General features: G+C 35.8%; 1 protein-coding gene across 1 annotated transcript in view; it reads left to right on the top strand.

Moving 5' to 3' along the window:
• Window positions 1-1,210: 1,210 nt before the first annotated feature.
• The window catches only part of ctnna2 (catenin (cadherin-associated protein), alpha 2), a 392,860-nt gene continuing 370,442 nt past the window's right edge, over window positions 1,211-23,628 (top strand). The window contains exons 1-2 of the mRNA XM_026273010.1: window positions 1,211-1,512; window positions 18,893-18,999. Of these exons, the coding sequence (XP_026128795.1) occupies window positions 18,898-18,999 (102 nt within the window). The 5' untranslated portion in view covers window positions 1,211-1,512; window positions 18,893-18,897. The remainder of the gene's footprint in view (window positions 1,513-18,892; window positions 19,000-23,628) is intronic.

Here is a 23,628-nt window from a genome sequence, read left to right as displayed (position 1 = left end):
TATTCAGCATACTGCCAATCTCTGGCAAGGTGGAAGTGTGCGTATCAGCAAACAAACATAAAAATAAATGACTACAACAAAAAAGCTAACAGGCTGTTGTTACAACGGTAAGGCTGTGTAAGTCTTCAGATAATTCACTGTAGTTTCCTGTCTGTCCTGTGAAGTCACCATATTGGAATACTGCTTTTATCATCAAAAGCTGCTTGTTGAGAGCTGGTCAGGATTTGTGTAGCATTGTTGTGAAAATATCTGTCCCTCTGGTCCTAAGAGCTGTCTGATGTATATTTATATATAACTGACACAGCATGGTGAACATATGCCTGAAAGAACAATGATGTCCACAACCCCGGATTCACTTGGGACAGAGAGTGGCCTGTATTCAGGAATACATGAATAGGAATAGTTCTCCCAGAAATGAAATTTGTTGTAATTTGCTCACTCCTTTGTTGTTATAACATGCATGTTTTTTTCTGACTAATGTGGCAAACAAAAGTAAATTTTTGCTGAATCTTCACTCAGCTCTATGCAACTACTTGTATTGTATTGAAGCAATAAAACAACCTAAAGCAACACGTTATTATTATTATTATTATTATTTATTTATTTTTTTACGTTAACGTTTTTTTTTTTTTTTTTTTCTGAACATAATTGTAAATGAGAGTTCATTGAAAAGAAATATTATCAATAGCGAAAGACTTAGCTTCTTTGATATTGTCAGCTTCAGGAAAAAAAAAAAAAAAAAAAAAAGTGTAGCTGATAGGCCAATTAACAAAAGTGTTCATTTTGGCTGGTATTGAAATCTACCAGTGCACAATTTGTGCTTTTAGTCAATTTTGAGTTACATTAATACCAGTATCTTTACTGAACACAAAAAAGTTGACTACTAGTGAATGAATAGTTTTTTTTTAATTTATTTATTTTTTTATTAAAACCATCAAACCAAACAAACAATCAAACAAATCAAGATTGGCGTTTGTTTATACTGATCATAAACACAGTAGGCCTGTTTCTCAATAAGAAAATAATAATAATAATACACATTACCTGTCGATGGTTAACTGAAAAAGCATACGTCACTGGGCACGCGCTCCATCCTCCAGCTCAGCATCACTATTCAACAAAGATGCGCAGCACCATCTTCGCCCCGCCCATCCCAGGCTGCGCTCTTTTTCCCCGCGCTCACGGCGCAGGCGCATTACAAAGCCAACGCGTGGCTCACTATTTAGCAAGAAGGGAGCGCGCATACTCAGCACCTGTCGTGTGTGTGGTTGGGGATTCGGTGGGAGGGGTCATTATTTGGCAGGGAGCGGCAGAGAGACGAGCATTTCCTAGATACCCACAGCAACGCGTGGATTCATTCTGCTTCCATCACTTCAGAGGCGAGCCGGCGGATTTTCTGGGTTGTTTAAACTTGCTGGCTAGGTTAGGAAAGCCGTACGTTTGGAAATAAATCACACCATCGTATTTCCTCGGAAGTGTTTTGTTCCTGTACCGGGACTGTCATCACTGAAGGTGAGATCAATGGAAGCCACTTTGGAACAAGCAAACCGTTATTAAAATGTGTGAGAAAGGCGAGGCTTGTGCGCCCGAGCTTTATTGCGCTCATTTAAATAGGAAAAAAATAAGATGTCAGATGAAAAATATATAGGTAAATCCCCTGAAGCGACTGTCTAATGCATCCCTCAGCTGTATAAATCTACAGTTATTCCAGCACCGAGGTGATGGCCAGTGTCTCCCATCTGCAGCCTGCTAGCATACCGGCTAACCAGCTCATATTAGGTTAAATAAAGGTTTGCTTTTAATAGAATAGTAACAGAATATTATCCGCGTGATAAAGAACGTTGTTTTGCATACGCATGGTGTACTGTAATAATAAAAAGCATTGGTTCGACTAACCGCGGTCTGTGCACCTTCCATCCTCATTGTCGGAGCGCCTCCCGTCTTTAATGTCCCGTTATTGTTTGTGTACAATTACTGTTGTGTTCGATTTTATATTTAAATGGTAGGCGAAAGAGGCGTTTAGGATCATTTCTAAGAAGTAAATATTCAAGTTTTGCAATAAGATACAACATTGGACTTTATGACATTGAGATATTTTTTCGGTTCTTGTTGCTGGATGAAACCCAGTGTTAGAATATTTTCTTTTTAATACAGAATGATATTTGGCTTGCATGGAATTGATTTTCATAGGCTCTTTCCCCCCCTACTATCATGAGGATATGGTTTTCTAAAAGTAACAAGAACAACAAGAACAACAACAAAGAATAAATAGATAGAACAAAACATAGCATTGTGTGTCATCAGATTTATGCCAAATACTCCAATTGAAGGATGCGAGTTGGAGGTGGTCTTGGTTTTTGTGGGATTTGTTTCAGATCCCTCTACATTTTTTTTTAAAAACCCAAAAGCTTGTGGCACAAAAGGCTGCCCCCCCCCCCCATATAAACTGTATATATTTCAACATGACATTCATTATTGACTTGAAAAGAAAAGTATTTACAAGTCAAAACACATATTCTCACTTAAGTTCCTTTCACATTAAGGATAACTTTAACGGTAACTATAACATTTTAATTGTTCTAATTCTGTGAGAACCCAAATCGCAGCTTTAATTATAGCAACATTGAGGAACGACATGGTTGGAATAACTTTCAGAACATTTAAAGCAACACATTAACAAAGCTGGGGCTCATTTTTATAATAAACAGAATGATATTGTGTGTTGGTGTGGACACTAATTATAATTATAGTTATCTTTATAATTAACGCAGTAATTGCTTAGGTGCTTTCCATTGCGTTTCTAGGAGTGTGTCGATGAAGCATGCCATCAGAAGGATCACTTTTTTGTTGGTTTACATGTCATAACTAGAAACTTTACTTATTATTATTTATTTTTTTTATAATTTGCATTAAGCTAACAGTGCTAGTGACGTAAATGGCAAATGCTTAAAGGGTTGGTAAGTTTGTATGAAATCAGAGGTATTCAACCCTGTTCTTGTGGACCCACTGTCCTGCAGAGCTAATCAAACACACCTGAAGCACTAATCAAGCTTCTCAAGATTGCTTGAAAATACACAGGCAGGTGCTGAAGCAGGTTGGAAATAAACTTTGCAGTACAGTGGGTCTCCAGGAGCAGGGTTGAAGACCTTTGGTTTAAATTTCATTTAAAAACATGGAATTTCTTTAAAAAAGTTAACTCGCTTAAAGTCATTGTATTATTCACATTGTCACAATTTGCTTACCTGAATCAGATTGGCCAATTAAATACGCTATCCAAACCTATGACTATATTGCTTCCATTGTCCTCACTTGTAAGTCGCTTTGGATAAAAGCATCTGCAAAAGGACTAAATGTAATGTATGTGATGTAGATTTTATTAAATACATAAAAAAATATAATATACAAAAAATAAAATTGCACTTTAAGTACAGGCCACGTTTAGTTGGGCTTTTGCCTTGAGACCTTCTTTTTTTGGTTCATAATTAAATTGAATGTAAACAGTGTTTAATTATTGATAAAATACAGGAGTAGCATCTGAATGTAAAATAAAGGACAAGCTGTTAGAAATTTCATGTACAATGCATGTTTAACTTATCTGACCTCTATGTTGTGATTGTGATTCTATAATGGTAAAATAAGCCCCAAAACAGTAGTTGTGAATCATTAAAACATATGCCAAGGTATACATAATGAGTTTTTCATTTGATCCCAACTTTATTCCACTAAGTGAAATTACTCATAGGATTTCTCAATGAATCAAACGGCATGTGTTATTATTGTTATTATTATTTATTTATTTATTTGTTATTTAAGCTTCAAAACTATAGTTGGTAAGTATTTTAGTTGAGTGTTTTTTATTTGATTTGATTTGATTTTTTTATTTTTTATTTTTTCGCTAGGCATCTGGAATGGAAAGACAATGGTGATCTAAGAGGAAAGATTTAAAAAAATATATATATTTTATTTTATGCAGTATATACCAAACATGGCAGCTGTATCTATGGTTTACTTGTTTCCTAACTCTTATTGCACGTGACACTTCACAACAGCCAAGCAAAAATGTTCATATGAAATCAAAATAGTCTGCATTTATTTATAGTTAACATTCTACACTCTTCAAACTCAAAAGAAACGTTTTCTCAAATGTTGTCATTGAGATTCAGTGGGTTTGTGTATTGCAAATTGCATAATACAAATCCTAAACAGGCTATTTCTTAGGTGGATTTCTAGATTGCCCTCAGTCACCGTGTAACAACAAAACATTTTAATTCGCTCTGTCCCTCACAGTCAACAGCAAATTCTAACACCCTGTTAATACTGCTAACAAAGCTACAAACATGTTCCCATTCTAATCAATGAAGCTGACTGTATGGCCCGCTTCCTTGATCATAATGGCAGTGTTTTATTTGCTCACTCCGAGTGTAGATGTTTCCATGCCGTATAGATTTGTAAGTAGAAACCTTATGGGTTAAAGGGCAACAGTGAGGCTGCATTTAGAAGTCCAGCATTTGAGTGACAGGGAGGTGTGCAATGCTATTACAGCCTCCACAGTCATGTCAGGGCTTTTCTCAACACTGTAAGTCAACAGCCTTTTAAAGAGTCACATGCTGTCTGTTTTCATGTAATATGACACAGATATTTTATATGCACGGTGTTTATTATGTTTTGGGTACAGTAGGCAGATAGCAGCAATTTCTTGCATTCACTCAAAAGCAAATAAGTTTGAATTCTTTAGCTGCTGTTATCAGAATCAAATAGACTGGCATTGCACATAAATAATGTGCTTTATAGTGAGTACCAGGAGAGCAGATTTGCCCAGTGTCAGCTCTTTGGGACGCCCTGTGTGCGTGATCTCAGCGAATCTGGTCGCTATGGTGTCTCCAGGCGAGGGGCTCTGTTTGCTAAGACAAACAAGCAGTGATAAAGAACCCAGCTAGACAGCGCGCCCATTGCACTGAATGACAGGAAAAATTCTTGCATGCATTGTTCAGAGTATTGATTCTAATGTGTGCAAACATTTATACAGCGCTTGCCATCTTGCGAAACCACACTTGAAAACGACTTAATTGGTCTGCGTCTGTATGTGAATTTATCTGCAGTTTATGTATGAATGTGAAAATGTTTTCTTGAAATGTGAGCCTGTGCCACATTTATTAAAGCAAAACATTTCACAAAAAAATAGATATGCTGTTCAAAATAACTGTGTAACCGCAGTTGAGTAAAGATAGTAAAATGTAAAGAAGTTGTGATAAAAGTGCATTTTGTGTGACTTATTTATATATATATATATATATATATATATATATATATATATATATATATATATATATATATATATATATATATATATATATAAATGCTTTTATTCATCAAGCACATAATAAATAATCAATTAGTGACAGTAAACACACTTATAATTTTACATTAAAAACTAAACTAAAAAACAATTCATTCTAAATGATTTATGTTATCTTAAAACTCTCTAATCATCAAAGTATCATGTAAAAATGTATCACTGTTCCCATAAGCAGCATTTCAGCAATTATAATCAAAAATGTTTCTTGAGCTCCAAATCATCATATTATAATGATTTTTGAAGAAACATGACACTGAAGACTGAAATAATGGCTACTGAACATTCAGCTTTGCCGGGAGATTAATACAATACATTTTCAAATATATTCAAATGGAAAACTTTTTTTTTTTGTCAATATTGCTGTTTGACTGTATTTTTGATCAAATCAATTCAGCCTTGTTGAGCGTAATAGACTTCATTTAAAAACGTTAGAACCCCAAACTTTTGAACGGTAGTGTAAATGTCCAAATGTCCAAATGTACAGAGACTATATTTGCTCAGATTTTCAGGAGTCAGGATGTCTTTGGTTAATTTTAAACAGATTTATCACCAACATTTGTTTGCAGTTTCAAAATAATTAACAAGTTAATTGCTTTTCTGTTTGTAAGTCTGCTTATAAATGTGCCCATAAAGTGTTTTTCAGACAAGACTTTAAAGAAAAGGTGAAATTGTCTTTGATGAAACTTTTTATTGCCACAGTTTAAAGTTAGGAGTGCCTTTCCACTGATTCATAGCAAAAGATCGAAGGACATAAACCTGGTAATTATAAAGTGTATTGTTGAAATTGTTCAAAGGATGAACTAGACAGAAAAAGCTCAATGTCTTGACCTAGATCTAAGACATTGTTGTTCTCTTATCTCTACCTTTATTTATCTTAATTTATGTTGTATTATCTTGAGCATATTGGTGCATATTGCATATTGCTGTCAGTTGCGATTGGTATTCTGAGAGCCATATGCTCAGAGAATTTTAGGAAGGCAGTGCAAAAGGGCAGGGTCTACCTGGAGACACAGTTGCTTTTTAAAAGTCTGCACTGCAAGTAGTGATAAGCATTTACTGAGAACAAGACTGCAGTTTACTGTCTATGTTTTTCTGAGAGATGCTGAGCAAAAAAAAAAAAAACACATCTCTGATCTTCTTGTTTGCAAACAGCGGCGTCTTTGAGTTTGGAGACTGCGAGAAACTGTCTGCAGCACTCCAGAAGTAACTGAACCAATGATGCTGCGAGACATAACTTCAGCAAGACAAACAAATCTGAATTTCTGATAGACTGCAAGCAGCACTTGATATGCAAAGTAATTTAGAACTCTTTTGACACATTTATTTGATACTTTATTTAATGTTTTTTTGGGGGTATTTTATTTTGTGAAAAGCAAAAGTTATTTCTCAATTCACTTTAGCATTCAGAAAGCTATTATTTGTGATCTGACCAGTTTTGTCCCAGCGTCTCCCTGAAGACTTTTAAAGGGCACTAGTAAAACTGCTCTCATTTTCTTTTTCGAGCATGTGAGACTGTGATTAGTCAACAGAAGCTTTTTTAGACTGCATCAAATTATCCTTCTCTTCTTTGGTTTCATCTGTTCCTCCTGCTTTCTCCAACCCAAGCTTTAAAACAACGTCCTGCTGGAGGGAATGGAGGAATCGTTGTAGGACTCATTTCCTTTCTCATCCTGCAGTCTCTCTCTCTTTCCCTCCTCAGTTCTCGTTCTTTTATATAATGACTTTTTGTTGTGGGTTCCTCCTTTGCACTAGGATCTGTACTAATAATATTTAATGTAAATGGCATAATAATAATTATAATTATTATTATAATTATAATTATTATTATTATTATAGACAGAAGGTTTAAGGTCTTTGTTATTTTTTAAATATTTTTTTAAATGACATTTTGCATAGATTTAGAGTGTTAACTTGGTTATTTTAAAATCACTCTGGAACCCCCACATCCAAGTTACCCCAAATTTTTTGCCATCTGGCTGGCGTTTCAGAGCCACAAATACCAGGACAGTCAGGCATAAGATCAGTTTGTTTCTCCAGGCGATCTACCTCATGTTCCCCACTTATGCAATACAAATGTGCAATATCCTTAAATTTATTTGTTACCCCTCCATCCTAGTACATCCCTGCATCTTACTAAATCCTATTCCATTATAATTTATAGCACAATTGTATATACAACATATGTATTTGCAAAAAAACCGCATCTGTTTTCTTTATCTGTCTAATTCGCTTCCTGTCCTGATCACTGGTAATCTGTGTAATATGGGTTTCTTACACAGATTACCAATGATCAGGACAGGAAGTGATTTAGACGGATAAAGATACCATATGCGTTTTCAACCATAACTTTCAATTGCCAAATTTTGCAATGCCTGGTTTGGTGCACTTTTTTAAATCATGTCCCACAATGATCATATATTAGTTTAGTATGATTTTATTTAAAAAAAATAATAATTGTGGCTGTTCAAACACATTTGACCACCGGAGTGTCTTAACTATGAAAACAATCCAGTTAAATCTATTTTCAGTTGCGTTATAATTTTTGTACTTTTTGAGGATTTTTCCTCCCATCTTTTTTTCCTACACATGGTACTCCCATAGTCAAAAATGGTTGAATGCATTTTAAGTTACGAAAGAGGACAACTCAGTGTTTTAGACATTGTTTTTCACCTATGTTTATGTATCAATTAAAACTAATCTTAATGCCAAAAATGGTTCATTCCCTCTCTTTGTCCACATTGGGATGCAATGATTACCAGACTTCATGCTTCAAGTCAGGAAAAAAGTCTGTCTACTCAAGAAAATGCTAGCCCTTGTCACCCCACCTCACACTACCACCACCTCTTTCCTGGACTTTATACTTTATCCTCTCCATTTTCTTCTCATACACTCAGCACCCCTGAGGAGAATTCTATAGCACAGATACTTCTTCGATTTGTGCAGGAAAAGTATATTATACTGAGCTGTACTCCATCGTCTTTTAGATATGTCCTCTGCCTCTAGCTTTACTCACTCTCTTTTTTTCCCCGAATGCTTCCCTGACCCTCTATCTTTGAGATTTTCAACATTAATTAACTTTCTTAATTAACTGTGGTTACCTAAGCCAAAATCTATGAGGGGGTCAATTAATGTTTTAGCTTCACTATTAGCATTTAAAGCACCCAGTTACAGAAGTGATCACCAGTCTTTGTACATCATGTTGTTTGGGCAAGCTGAGCCCATTTACCTCCTTTTGAGGTGTCAGCAGTCACAGCATTGGACAGATGGTCACTCCTCCTCCTGGCTGGCTGGCTTGAGTTCTATTACTGAGGGAAATCAATAGGACTGTAGAAGTCACCGTGACCTGTAATTTAAGAACATCTATAAAACTGCACACTTTAAACTTTGCCCGATTATTATTAGGATTCCCTTCTGAATTGATTTCCGGATGTGAAACCAAGCTGTGGCATTCAAACAATATCAGCTACTCCAAAATATCAATTTCAGACAAACGTTTTTTTTTTTTTTTTTTTTTTTTTTTTTGCTCTGTATGCTAGGAAATTTAGCACAGTGAATGAAACAACAATCCTGTTTCATCATGTCTGAACATTAATCTTCAAAAATAGACCATTTTTCTCTTTGGCGTTTTCATGCAATATGTCTGTAATCAACCCAAGGACAGATCTCATATGCCTGTGCGTTGAAACAGATTTACTGTATTGCACAAGAAAATGGCATCAAGATTTCCATTTTGACATCTAATAAATTTAAATGTGTTCCGTTTCAAATTAAATTATCATACTTTTTGCACTGTATACAACTTTTGCATACTGTTTCAAGTCTTCTGAAGTCAAGTTTGTGTAAAGAACAGAACAGAAGTAAAGTCATTATTCACTGAAGATTTGGACATCCGCACTAGCTTTTGTCAGTGCAGTCTTGATGGTTCAGCGTCTGTCTGTCTGTCTGTCTGTCTGTCTGATTCACTTCTGGCAAAGTGACTGGTAATGAATCAGAATACATTTTCAAACCGATTTAATGAATCACTGATCTGGTTGTAGCAACTGTAGTTTACTTATCAGTGAAAAATAAAATGAGCTAGTATTATGGTACTGTTTTCATATCAACCACTGTTATGGTGCTGTTAAGCTACCTCTACAAAATTCCTACTTTCATGTTCCACATATGAAAGAAAGTCAGATGGATTTGAAACAACATGAGGATGAGTAAATTAAAGATTTGTCATTTTTTTGTGAACTAATCCTCGAACAGTTTTCCTCACAAATGCTGAAATTAGCTGTCAGTGCCCATTTACCTTTCCCAGAAATAGTTGGCCCGAACGTTATTAGCTTCAGCTCCAGAGGCAATTTCTGCTGAGAGTAATTTGACTATTGCTGCTGTTGTCAGTTTGTTTTGCAATGAAACGCTAAAAAAGTTGGAATTCTTGTGCACGTCATTTGTCACCAGAGAGCAGTAAGTGACAAATTCCCTTATCCATTTAGCTCAAACCTGTTTATCTCTATGTCTCTTCAAGACACACACAAGAAAAGTAATATTTAGAGCCGACGCTTATAACAGGCATCTAAAATGGAAAGAGCTCTATAATAAAGAGTCTTTTCTTGAAGGAATAGTTTACATAAAGTCTTCAAAAGCATACAACAGGTTATTTGCATTAGTGCTGTCACTCAAAAAAAAAAAAAAAAAAAAAAATTCTGAAATTAATCGTAATCGCGATTAATCACACTTAACATTAAAGTTTTTAAATATACTTTTATATTGCAATAATTTAATATTCAATCTTCAAATTAATATAGAGACAACATAAAGACAGTATATATTTTTATATTTGTTTAATGGCATTTTTTACGACTGAAGGCGAGTATAACTGAGATTTGTTTTTCCCTTATTTAATAATTGTCAATAGTCAAAATTCAATTTGAACATTTATTACACTTAAAAAAAATAACAACTTTTCATTTAAGTGAACTTAAGACAATTTTCACATAAACCCATTATAATAAATCTCATATTTAGCTGTGCCCTTCTCAGCAAGTAGGAAATCTATAGAAATTGAATTTTAAAATGATCAAACACTAAATTCCAAATTTAAAATAGATGTATCCTTAAAGCTACAAAAGTTATTGATTTTCTCTACTTTCCTTTGTTTTTTAAGGGGGACAGTACTGGGGTGCTCCAGGAAACAATGACATAATTTCAAACAATGATGTCATGGTGATATGTTGCCATTCCAGTTGCAATTTCACGAAGGTTCTCTAGAATGTGGGCCGATAAGGAATGTGCATTTGTTATAGTGGCAGTCCAGTGCTGTGCCTGCTTTCTTTTGTCAAGCTACTGAAGCTCCTCGTCACCTGTAACTTTTCCACACTTGTTTGACTAGCGCCTGGCACTGAGGTGAAGTTGGAGTGCGCATCTGAAAAGTCTCCTATTTGATGTGGTCATAAATATGATCTGCGTCTTTGTTCTAATATTCTTGTCAAGAAAATAATGAATGGAGTGGCCAACCCTAGCTCCGGTGTTCTGTCGATTTGTCCTACCTTGTCAGATTTTCCTACCTCCCACTAAAACAGTGGGTAGTACAATTCGACAACAAAAAATTCTACTGTAAAGTTATGGTTTATTAATGTCTACACCTACCACAATCCTAAACCTACCCTTACAATACTGCAAATACATTAATTACGTTTATATTCGGGGTTGTAGCTAGAAGGGATACAGCTACATGAAATCAACTATAAATATTCTTTTCTACCAATTAGATTGCGTTTTTATTAAAGTCTACACCTACCCCAACTTAGGATACATTAAATATCGTTGTTTAGCATGAGAAAAATAATGCAATATTGATGTGCGCATGCGGAGTAAACCCGGGCAGTAAAATCTGACGGGTAGGATAAAATGTCAGGACACTGGTCCTGTGTTAATTTGCATTAAATATTTTTAATGCGTTAAACTGACAACACTAAGTTGCATACATATATTCTTTTATTTACATGCATATATTTCATAGTTCTTTTGAAAGTATGCATATGTGTAGTTTTAATGATGTTTCATTTAAAGGGATAGTCCACTCACAAATTTTAATTCTGTCATCATTTACTCACTCTCAAGCTGTATCAAACCTGTGTGGGTTTTGTCGAACATAAAATGAGATATTTTATAGAATGTTGGTAACCAAACAGTTGATGGTCCCCATTGACTTACCAACATTTTTCAAAATATCTTCATCAGTGTTCAGCAACAGAACTTAATTGTATGCTATCAAATGGAATATATTTTGAACACATTACGAATATGTTAAATGTTATCCAAACTGAAGTATACTTGACATACACATACATATGCAGGGTTTCTTGGCTGAGGCTTCAGGGGAACAGAGATGTGAAGCTAATGGTCAGTGTGGTCAGTGAATCGGTCTTGAATCACTCAGCAAGGAGCTTTTTTAGAGGAATTTCATTATGAGATACAGCGCTTTTACAGCAGTATCAAAAATAAATGGAAGCTCCAGCCTGAGCTGCTTGTCCTGACCTTGTTTTACACGACTGAATGTGTTTATCTAGGTATTAACCTCAATTTGAGCATTGACTTAATCTGGGTAAACAGAAAGAGAGAGGACTGCAGTTTTGAGGGCTTTTGTGCATGGATTTTTTAAGAGAAAAAGGTATAGGCAGACATGTGAAGAGAGAATTGGGTGTTTGAGTGGGACAAACAGAGTGGTGGGACCATCTATTGTGACTGAGCTTCTTAAAAACAGCAGGTCTCTGAGGTAGCTGAACTGCCATAGTCCTGTAATGAGAGGTTTTCATATTACATCATGATCTTAATTGGCAGTTATGTAAAGCAGAAAGTAACTTGATTTGCATGTCCTAAAGGAAATATCAGTGCTTGCAAAGCAGCAAAAGAATAGCAGCCAGTCAGAGCAGACAGGTTAGATATACAAAGGCCATTATGACATCATCAGATTTCTCCCATTATAATTAATGGAGATGTCTATACTGCAAGTGCCTGATTGCATTACGTAGAAATTAAGTTAATGGATGCCTCACTCCTGTTTTTGATGCATTGCACAACCACTATACTTCAGCTACGTAATGTAACATCAAGCGATTTTGTGATGTTTCAGGTCTCTGGCCGATTATCTTAAATAGGGTATATGCAACTGTGATGCTCATTTTTTTTAATGGAATTTAATTATTCTAATGTTTTTGAACTGTCTTATGCTCACCAAGACTGGAATTATTTACTGATAATAATAATACAAATAATAATACAGTTGTAAACAACTGTTTTCTTTTTTTAATTTAATTTATTCCCGTAATGGCACAGATGAATTGTCAGCATCATTACTCCCGGCTTCAGTGTCACACGGCCCTTCAGAAATCGTTGTCAATCAATGCTGATTTGCTGCTTAAGTAACATTACTTAAAACAGTTGTCATGTGTTTTTTGATTTTGTTTTTTTGACCAAGGTGGCCTACCTTATAGTCCTTCTCAAACCAGCATGGAAATACATGCTGGCTGTAGCTGTTTTGACGGGGAAGATGCATTTAAGTCCAATGCTTGCAAAGTTGTCCACAACAGAAATGATCACAAAGAAGTCTTTTCTGGATCTGTATAATGACTGTCTTGAGGCAAAGCAAATAAGACCAGTGGAATGATACTAGTTGTTATTTCTTTTTGCCGTTTCATCTGAGATTGTAGACAGTGCTCTGTTGATAATATCGGTAGTTACTGCAGGCCTTTGGAGCATCTGTGCGTCTGCTCAGCCTGAAACAAAACAGAGCCCAGAGCTCATTCTCTGTCTGAATGAGGATTAGTGAATCAGATGGACAGTTTGCTCAGAATCCTCTTTTGAAAAGAAATCTGTGCATTAGTTTGGTCTGTGGGCTTGTTAGTCTGACTGGCCTGCTACATGTTTATCCAATTGACTCTGGCCTTTTAGAGTATTTAGAGTATGCGATAAACACTATTTTCAATGTCTGATTGTACAGTATGATTTCTATTTCTCTAGCTGTAATTTCAGGATTAAAAGAATATTTTTTTTTTAATTGGCCCTTTTAGACAGGGAAAGGACATCTGTAATATTCAGAATTATTATTATTTATATTTGTTTTGGATTAGTTTTATACAGAAATGTACTTGCATTCCTACTTAATGAAAGAATAAAGAAAGAATGGCACAGGAAAACTGGAAACATTAGTCCTTTAAATGTAGAGATATTGTATCAGTGAGTGAGAGACTGCTAGCCATGAGTTTCCACTCTTGCATGTTTCTAAATATTAGAAAGACAAGTGGTATTTCAAACAATGATGTCATGGTGATATGTTGCCGTTCCAGATGGAATTTCACGAGGGTTCTCTAGAATGTGTCTGATAAGGAATGTGTCTTTTGTTGTAGTGGCAGTCCAGTGCTGTGCCTGGTCTGTCTCTCTGGTGACACATAACAACACAGGTTAGAAATCTCATTCCAAGTTTAGAAACAACAAGATTAATTTTCAGTTAGTCTTATCAATAAATTTATTTTCCCTGGATGTTCAGCTTAGCTCTTAAGTGTACACATACTGTTGAGTAGAAAGGCAGTGCAGGTTTTTTCTTTCTTTTTTTTTCTTCACCTGTGTCAGTAATGACTTCATAGCATTGCATACCAGTAGTGGTCAGGACTATTTTAAGAGAGCTGCTCTCAGCAAAAACAAGCCATCCGTACCAATAATGAGTAATCCCTTCAGTAGAGATCAGCCACATTGAGATTTATTCTCGATAGGTCTATCATTTGTGAGATGCAGGGTAACAGTTGGGAGAAAGACATTTGGGGTTGTAAATCTCAGAAAAATTGTGAATCAGTAGGGTGCAAATATAATGATGGCTAAAAGCGTGTTGAGAGTCCTGGGCTAGTCCGGCTAATTTAATGAGTCATTCAAAGATAATCACAAATGCTAGAGTTTACCTGTGAATTAGTCTGAACAATTCTTCAGGAAATCAGACTACTGAATCAGTTCCAGCAGTTCATAATTCAACATCTGATTCAATTACTAAATTGTAAGTTAATATGATAATATGACAGTATTTAGTTAAACGTTTTATTTTATAAAAAAACATGAGTATATTTGGCTAGTGGCACACTTTTTTTCAAATTATAATTCAATCAAAAATGTTTTGCACTTTATCGCTAACATTTTTTAAAATAATAATAATAATAATAATAATAATAATAATAATAATAATGATTATTATTATTATTGCAAAGTATTTGCGGTAAATGCTCATAGGTTTTTTTGGCAAATGTTTTATGACAAAATATACCATTATGACTCATAAATGTCACTTTAATTGTTTGTTATTATTTGTAATAATAAAATGATAAAGCCACATTTTTGTAATTCAAGTCAATAAAGGCAAGTAAACCAAAGCCTTTTGTCCTTTTGTGCATATCGCCATCAGCCACAGACATGTTCCAGAGACTTCCGCTATAATGTGACTGTCACCGTCTATCTGCTCTGTGTGCTTTCTTTATTCTGGGCCATCTCCCTCTCTCTCTCTCTCTCTCTCTCTCTCTCTCTCTCTCTCTCTCATACTTCTCCATCCCACCTCCCCCTTCCCGTTAAATCCACTATTCTGTCTCTCTTTGTTTGTTTCCCTCTGCTGCATTTCCTCTTGTCCTCTACTTTGTCATTTTATCCTCCTCTCTTTTGCTCCATCTCTTTCAGTCCTGTCTTTCTCTTCTCTGCCCCTGTGGCAAGGGGAAAAAAACAAACCACTGTTTGTGGAGGAAGAAATCAACAAATAAACTAAAGACTGGAGATAGAAGGGTTGATTTGGAAAAATGTAGTATGAAATGGCACAGTGGGTTGCTCCCTGTCAAATGCAGCTACGCTCTCTTGTCCTTCTCCTCAGCATGTAACATCCTTACATTGCCAGCTGAATTCTGAGTGAACTGCACAAGTTTGACACCAGTTTCAGTGTAGTGCAGGCCAGACTTCATCCGGTTTTAGTGTGCTGTGCTTTAGTGTGTTATGAGCCTAACAGTAATTATACTGTCAACAGCCAGCTAAAACCTTCTCAGAGAAGTTCTGTCTCTTAATACATCACAAAAGAAAAAAAAGAAAAAAAAAGAAATCAGATAAATGTATTGTTTGAGAGGTAGCATTTTTCAAAGTGAAGCGCAGCACTGTGTTTACACACAAGCAGCTGTTTTCAGTGTCTCTGCATCTCTGCAAGTGCCGTGAGTTTTAGGTCGATTAGCATATAACATGCGATTTAAAATGCATGTGTGCTAACCATCTTCCGAAATTTGTAATTAGAACCATTTGTAAACCTGTTGGCAACAACCAAGAAGCTTTAAGGTCTCCCTGTGCTTTTTTTTTGTAAATTAGTAATACAGAAGATTTTTTGGGGTTTTAATGGCTGAGTGTTTGTGGGCATTGGATGATTTGCTCGGCTGTTATTAAGCAGGGGTTAATCTAAGCTTTAATACTGACCGCTCCGGGGCAGGATCTTTGGAAACGGCTGCAAAGAAGTTTAAGCTCAGGGTTTAAGGACACGAGGCATGATTATGCAAAACAGAATCAGCCATCCTTTGATATTTCCGGTGATCCGGTGTCCTCATCAAATGCACAAACGCAACATTGATGATGTCATAAGCATTCTTTTTCTTATCTTTTATGTCTGCTCTGCCTCTCTTTCTCAGACTCAGATTAACACACTTCTCAAAAGGTCAGCGTGAGGAGTTGGAGTGGTCAAAAATGGCCGTGCTGGCTTTAGTCTGCTTGTGCTTAAAGATATGTGTGTGTGTTTGTTTGTGTGTGTGTGTGTGATGGCGTCACGATGAGTCTGGTCTGATTGAGATGTCTTTAATCGTCTCTACCGTTTGAGCGTCACACAGCATCCTAGGTTTGCAGCGCAGACGTTTATCGCTGTTTATTTGTGGGCTGCCAGTTTGTTATTTTTTATTTATTTTTATTTTTTTAAAGTAATGTGATAAAATGCAAATAATCATGCCCTCTGACCCATATGTAAATTGCATAAACAAGGATATTTTTCTATTTAAACCAGATTGACTAAATGGATTTGTGTGAACTGTAGGTCAGTTATATTAAATGGCTTATGTTTGATGATATAATGGCTTCTGAAGGTTTTTTTGTAATGTCTATCTGCTTAATGTATTACTAATTTGCCACAATACTATGTCTTTGAATTATTGGATGTTTATTTGGAGGCTTTTCACGGCAAATTTTGATGTGGTAATAAAAGTAATTCAATGGATATGTTGTGTAATAAATTAAACTGAATAGAAATAAATCAAATGGCAATACAAAGCATGTGCTGTGACATCAACTGTAAAGCCTTGCCTCGTCTTTGTGGCAGTTTCTCGGTTAAGATGGTTATTCCTGCACATTATGCTAATGTATCTGAGCCAATCAGCCCTCCAACCCGTCCTGACTCCAGTGTGTAGAAAATGCATTTGTGAAAGTCTCTCATTTTTGCCATTTTGCGCTCCTCGTTATGACTGCTGTTATTATCATCCTGGCAACCAGGCACAAATAGCATAATTATTCCTCTTCCCATTTCCGTAGGATAATTGAAGCATTATTCGGTGATAATGGAACTGAAACAGATCTTGCACAGCTTGCTTCAGGAACACTTTATTGGAGGTGGTTGTGTATAGTTCTTAATAAGAAGAAAGTTTCTTATTGGGCTTTAGGTGCTGCAGACCCAGTCACCCACTTTATTTTTAAGTGTTGAAGTTCAAAATGCTTACACCAATTTTTAAGGAATAAAGCTGACATACAGAGTAGGAGAGGTCTCCGAGGTGTGTCGTGCAGGACTCAGGAGTGTGTGTTTGACACTGTGCTTCAGGGAGTGTTTGACACCGCAACTGAGACTGTCGGGAGCCTCTCCTGAGGATTCACTGACAGCTACATCAGAAAAGAGGAAAAGCAAGGCACAGTTTGAACACAAAAGAATGGTGATGCCCAGAAAACCCTTTTGTGTGTTTGTAACTGACTGACAACCGAGGAACCGTGACTGGAGCAAACAGCAGATGATGGTTTGATCTCATGCTGATTCTTCTCACACCCGACTGTTCCAATGTGTGTCAAGGAGCTGGAAAAACACATTTTATTTAATGAAAAAAAAGTTCAAGCCAACATTCTAGAAAGGCAAAATGGAACACTACAAAAAATTATACAAATATTAATACATAAATAAAGACCAAAAAAAAAAAAAAAACTAAGAAAAATATGTTTCTTAGTGAAATCACACACTCTCTCATACGCTTTTCTCCACATTCACTCACAGCTTGAAGACTTTTTACTCTTAAACTTAAACCACTCAGTCGGGTAAACTTCTCTTTATCCTGCTATACAGGCCTGATCCTGTACCTCAGATGTCTATCTTTATGAGGAACCACCTGCTTACATTACCGGTGTTCAAAGGGCCTGGAGCTGGGCTTCGTACATGCATATGTTTTTGTAATGAGTATCTGGATGCAGGATCTAAAGATCCAGCAGGGAATCTAGGCCAGTGCTCCAATGAATGACAATATGATTGAAAACGCCTACGTTACAGGATTGTAAATGAATGAAAGTTAATTGTCACTAACATAAGACATCATGGGTGGATGGTTATAGTTTTTGAGTTGTTGTTCTCCAAAATACTTTTTTTTCCTCAGCAGCAGATTATAACAAAGTGGACTCATGATTGACAAAGAAGTCATCACGACTTCATGCACTCTTCATCTCACACTTCACTGTAATGTGGCAGCATTCTTGCACATCTCAAAATGCGCTTCTCGGCAAGATACAAATGTAAACATAGTCAGCTTTGTTTGCTGTAAGTGAATTTAAACAGCACTTTAGCTGTCTCTAATGTTCTTCTTTCTTTACCCTATTCTGTGCTGAAAACACTTCTGCTATGTAAATTTGGTGGCCTATCGATATTTTACAACAGGTTATCAATGGTAGGTTTGAGCATGTGTAACACACATAACCCTCTTCTATACTTACAAAGAGTACACAACTGTTCAAAATGTAGGGGTCAAAAAAAAAAAAAGTTATGTCAATAAATATATATACTTTTTTATATTTTGAAATGTGTATTAGGCTTATCATTTTCTGGGTAATATATTATGATCCCTCTGGTCTGTGTGTTTGTTTTTCCTTATTAAAAGAGAGTTAACACTGTCTGGCTTGCACAATAATGTCTGGATCTCACATTAAGACTCATTCTGAAGTCATTAGCTTTTAATGTTATGCAGCGTCTCAATATTTTATGGTCTCAATTTTAGCATTTTAGCGTGATTGATGTGCAACGTTTAAAGACTTTTCAAAGGAGAAGCTTTTTTGACTTTAATAATACATGTGCGGCAGACTCACCGGCCTTTGATTTTGTTAAGAAAATCATGAAGCATGGAACTGATAACCGAGTCTGTGATGTCTGCACCTTTTCCTTTCATCATCCTATTAAACTGTCATTTTGTTTTTAACAACTCTTTCATCCTTTCAGATGTTCACTCCTTTCGTTTTCTCTTATCCCCTTTCTTTCCACAGTAAACATGACGAGCGCTACATCCCCAGTCTTGTTAAAATGGGACCCCAAGAGTCTTGAGATTCGCACGCTGACTGTGGAGAGGTTGTTGGAGCCGTTGGTCACACAGGTAATGTCTTGTTAGATTTACCCTGCTTGCAGTTTCTACTGAGCCAGTCACTTAATGTACACATTTGACAGAAACTTGGCAATTCATTAATCTGGCCAAAATATTAGTCTGTCTATAATTAAATGATGTCAAAATCTCCTGTTGAGCTTCACTAATCAAGTATTTAGCATTTATAATCATTGATGGTATTAAAGCTGCCGTAGGGAACTTTTGACGCTCTAGTGGTTAATAAACAGAACTGCTTGCGTCTTGCGGAAGAACATCGTAGCCGGAACTACTTCTCTCTGTTTAGGTCTATGAAGAATCACAAAGGTACTGGGTTACTCCGCCGTGGTATCCCCGAAGCAATCTAAAATAGTCCGAATATAAACACTTATTATAGGTGCACCCTAGTGATTCAGGACAAGCTAAAAACACGGTTTGGAAAATGGATTCATGGTGTACTCGCTTATTATATACATTTTTCTACATTTTGAACACAAACAAAGTTACGGACCGCAGCTCTGATTGGTTGTTTCTTACCGGGAGCAGCAAATTTCTGCAAATGGCAATAGGACCACTGGGAGGATTTTTTTTTACAGATTATCTGTCTCATATTCTACTGTCAGGACATAATGACAGGTTTAACACATATGTAAAAAATATATTTTTTTACAAAAGTTACCTACTGCAGCTTTAATGGGATGTTTGCCTGAGTTTTCTGCTTTCAAGCACTGGGATTCTGAAGTTGGTCTAGTACTGGCTGATTACTGGACAGTGTACTGTAGAACAGTTTGAAGGCCTTGTCAGAGAAGTGCAAGCTGAATATAGGCTGCACTCAGATGCTGGATGCCACACTGCACATTGTCTCCAGAGCTCACAGCAGGAATCACATTTTAGACTTGCTTTTTATTTTTTCTCTTGTGCCTTGGTTATATCTTCTTGTTTTTTGGGCTTAAAATGCTGTGCAAAGTTTGCAAAACTTCCATGGCCATCAATCAGTAGTTTGGACGCACCTACTTAGTCTCTGTTTTTTGCTATTTTTCACATTTTAGAATAATTGTCATGATTCACACTAGGAGCACGGGAACGAAGGAGCGAGGAGACAAAGTATTTAATGAACACAAATGTGGGAACACAGGAACACGAGAAACATAGAGAACACAAAATGAAAATTAACAGCGAACGCTAAGAACAGGGACACACAGGGCTTAAGTAAAAACAGGGAGATAATAATTATGTAAAAACATAAGATAATTAAACACGGCTGGAACCGATACTAAATAGGGAGTGTTACAGGAAAAAACTAATATGGGCATAATAATCAATCTGGAGCACGTGGGGGAGGAAAATACAACACAAGACATGAAACAGTCTGATAATAATAGTCATCAAAACAACTAGGAATTATGTAGTGACCCAAATAAAGAATGAAAACTTCAGTGTCCAGTCTTGTTTTACTGGTTTTATATCTGTCATGTACTGAGAGGGGCAACTTACACAGCCATTCAACAGTTTGGGGTCAGGAAGAATTTATTAATCATTTTTAAATACATTTTTATTTTTATTCAGCAGCGATGCATTACATTACAGTAGACTTTTGCATTGAAAATTAGTTTCAAGTAAATGCTTTTTCTGTTGAACTTTCCATTTATCAAACAATCTTGAAAAAAGGAAAATGGTTTCCACTAAAATATTACAAGTGTTCAAAATTATTAATACTAAAAATATTTACTGAACACCAAATCAGCATATTAGACTGATTTCTGAAGGTTCGCGTGACACTTATGCATGATAACTTTTTAAAATAAATAAAATACATATAAATTATTATTATTACATTAAATGCAGTATTTATGAGCAAAAGATACTCAAAAACATAAAAAAAATCTTAAAGACCCAAAAGTTTTAAATGGTGAATACAATATTTTTCCCTTCACTAAAAACAAAAAAGAGATCATTATTGTCTGAAGGAAAATTACATTTCCCATTAAACTGTATTTTCTGTATTCTGAGCAATTATGTGTCATTAAAGTGCTGTTTTACAGCCTTTATGGCTTTCACAGGGAATTAGTCATCTTAATGAAGTGTTGGATCTTATAAAACAAAAGCATATCTTCCCATTAAAAACAACTTTCCCATTAAAAAGAGACCTTTTTTTTTTTTTTTCTTCACAACATTAATTGCTGGCTGAGTTCAGATATCGGGCTTGACCTCTCTATACTTTCGATTATTCTTTACCTTTTAGACAGCTATCTTATCTGCTTTGATCTGATGAAGATGTGCCTTGACCTCTCACAAGGATGCCATTTACAGTACCATGCACAGTTCCGAGGACAGTCCAGTGGTCTAGATCATAATGCCCTGAAGGTGAATTTTCAAAGCTAGGCTGGAAAAATGGCCATAAGTCTGTTATGTGAACTGACTGCTTTGATCTCAAGGAAAATGGTTCTTAAAATGGATTTGCCTTTTTTCAAATTTTTCTGCTTGGCCGATGTGTTCGAGGCGGGACAGAAAATATTATAACAATTGCTTTTATATTATTGGTAATAGAAAGGCAAAAATTATAATACTTTCTCGTTTGCTGACAGCATTAAGCAAATACGCATTCATATAATTTAAAAAAATCTTTGATTGACTAATGAACATTTAATTTCACAAACCTTGCAATCTTAGTCAAATCCAGCTGTGAGATCTTGTGAAGTTTGCATTTTTATACAGCATGATCAGGTCAGGTCAGTCCGTGTTAATTGAATGCTTTAAACTTTAAACTCGTGAGTTCAAATTATGCTGGGCTTTATGTATTTGCCAACTGCCATATTCATGTCATTTCCTCTATGTGCTCAATGTAAATGAGTGTTACCCATGTTTTATTTCAAAAATATGATTTCTAGTGCACACAAACTTCTCAGAATACTGAGTGCCCTGTCAGTTACATTGTTTTTTTTTATTAAATATTTTTTTCTTAAATATTTATTTATTTGTGAAAAATACTTTCTCATCTAAAGTATGTTTATTTTACACTTTTTTATCCATTGTCAAATGATTTCAAATTTCTTAATAATAATAATAATAATAATAAACATTATATTGGCTTTATATCGGCTATCGCCCCATATGATTTTGGATAAACAAGAGAAAAAAAACATTTCCTCTCTGGGTGAGAGACTGATTGATATGGCCAGTTTACAGCTTTCGTGGAGTTTAGTGCTCAACTTTCATCTCTTGACCCTTTGCCGCACGCTTCCTTTCTTTCTCTCATTGTGTCTCAAACACTCCTCAGCACAATGTGACAACTCCCCATAGTTGTTCGCCTCAGCTTTACCATTGTTCTTTCACATAATGGAGGCATATGGCACAAGGAATCATGGGAATGCTAATGGATTCTTAACACAGAGTTAATACTTTATTTGGAATCAGCGTGGAAAGCAGCCCAGCTAAACGGGGACATATTATGTTATGATACGGTGGGGGTGGGAATGGGGGGGGGGTTGTCCTCTAATAACAAAGCTAGAGTAAAACATAAATAAACATTAAACAAATAAACATTTGAAAGGGTTATGTATCAGACAGACACGGAAAACTAATAACATTTATTCTAAAGCAAAGCGCTTTGAGTGCCTAGAAAAGCGCTATATGAATGTAAGGGATTATTAATTATATTCAACACACATAATTGTCTTTCATTTCAAAAGAAAAGATCTGCAGGACTGCAATAGCATTATGAGGCATGGTTAGTTTAATTGTCAAACTGTGTGTGAATTCGGGTTTGTTTCCTATCAAGGACAAAAGCGATGGATATTGGATCCTTGAGTGAGTGTGCACACACCTATGCATGTTTTTATTGGAGTGGCACCTCAACAAAGAGTTCTTTGAAATGAGCCTGTCTCCTTGAGACAGGTTAAAGTCGAAGGACTGTCGGATAGATGAGTACTGATTTAAGGTCAAAGCTGAGGGAAGAACTTGAATATCTTCTTCCAAATACATTTTAATTTGAGCTGTAAAGCTAATGTGTTTTATGCTGTAATGCTTCACCATTAGCTTTTAAACTATTTTCAAAGTTGAATAAAGACCTTTCTTAATGAACCGTTGTTTTTATTACCTAAGATTGAGCTATTTATATCTACACACACCGGGGGTCCCTTTACATGGAAGTCGCCACCATGTTTTTACAGTAGCCCTAAATGGACAAACTGCTCTGCAGAGTGCATTTAGTCACTTTGTTGTTTTTGCAAATAAAACACTGACACAATGATGAACAAGTACATTAACCCTCTGAGGTCTAAGGGTATTTTTGGGGCCTGTAGAAGTTTTGTCATGCCCTGACATTTGTGCTTTTTTTCAGTTTCTTATAAATATCTAAATAGCTAAAGTCTAATATCACTGTAATCAGCACAAACTGGGCTATGATAATATGTGAGCAACATGTATGTACGATTGTGTTTTTGAGAAAAAAACAGTGTTATGCGCGGCTAATGAAAAACTAAAAATGTTAAATCACTTGAATAAGGCAATAACACACATACAGAACATTGGTCCCCGGGACTTTTGAGAACTGGAGCTTGTAGCCTAGAATTGTTCTTTCTAAAGTAAAATCATCTTGTTTACTCACTCACAGAAAACAATATATTGATCTAAATTTTCTAAGAC

The sequence above is a fragment of the Carassius auratus genome, chromosome 1, assembly GCF_003368295.1.
Source record: "Carassius auratus strain Wakin chromosome 1, ASM336829v1, whole genome shotgun sequence".
Lineage (NCBI taxonomy): Eukaryota > Metazoa > Chordata > Actinopteri > Cypriniformes > Cyprinidae > Carassius > Carassius auratus.
The sequence above is the reverse complement of the archived record's forward strand: the minus strand, read 5'-3'. Positions and strand labels throughout refer to the sequence as shown.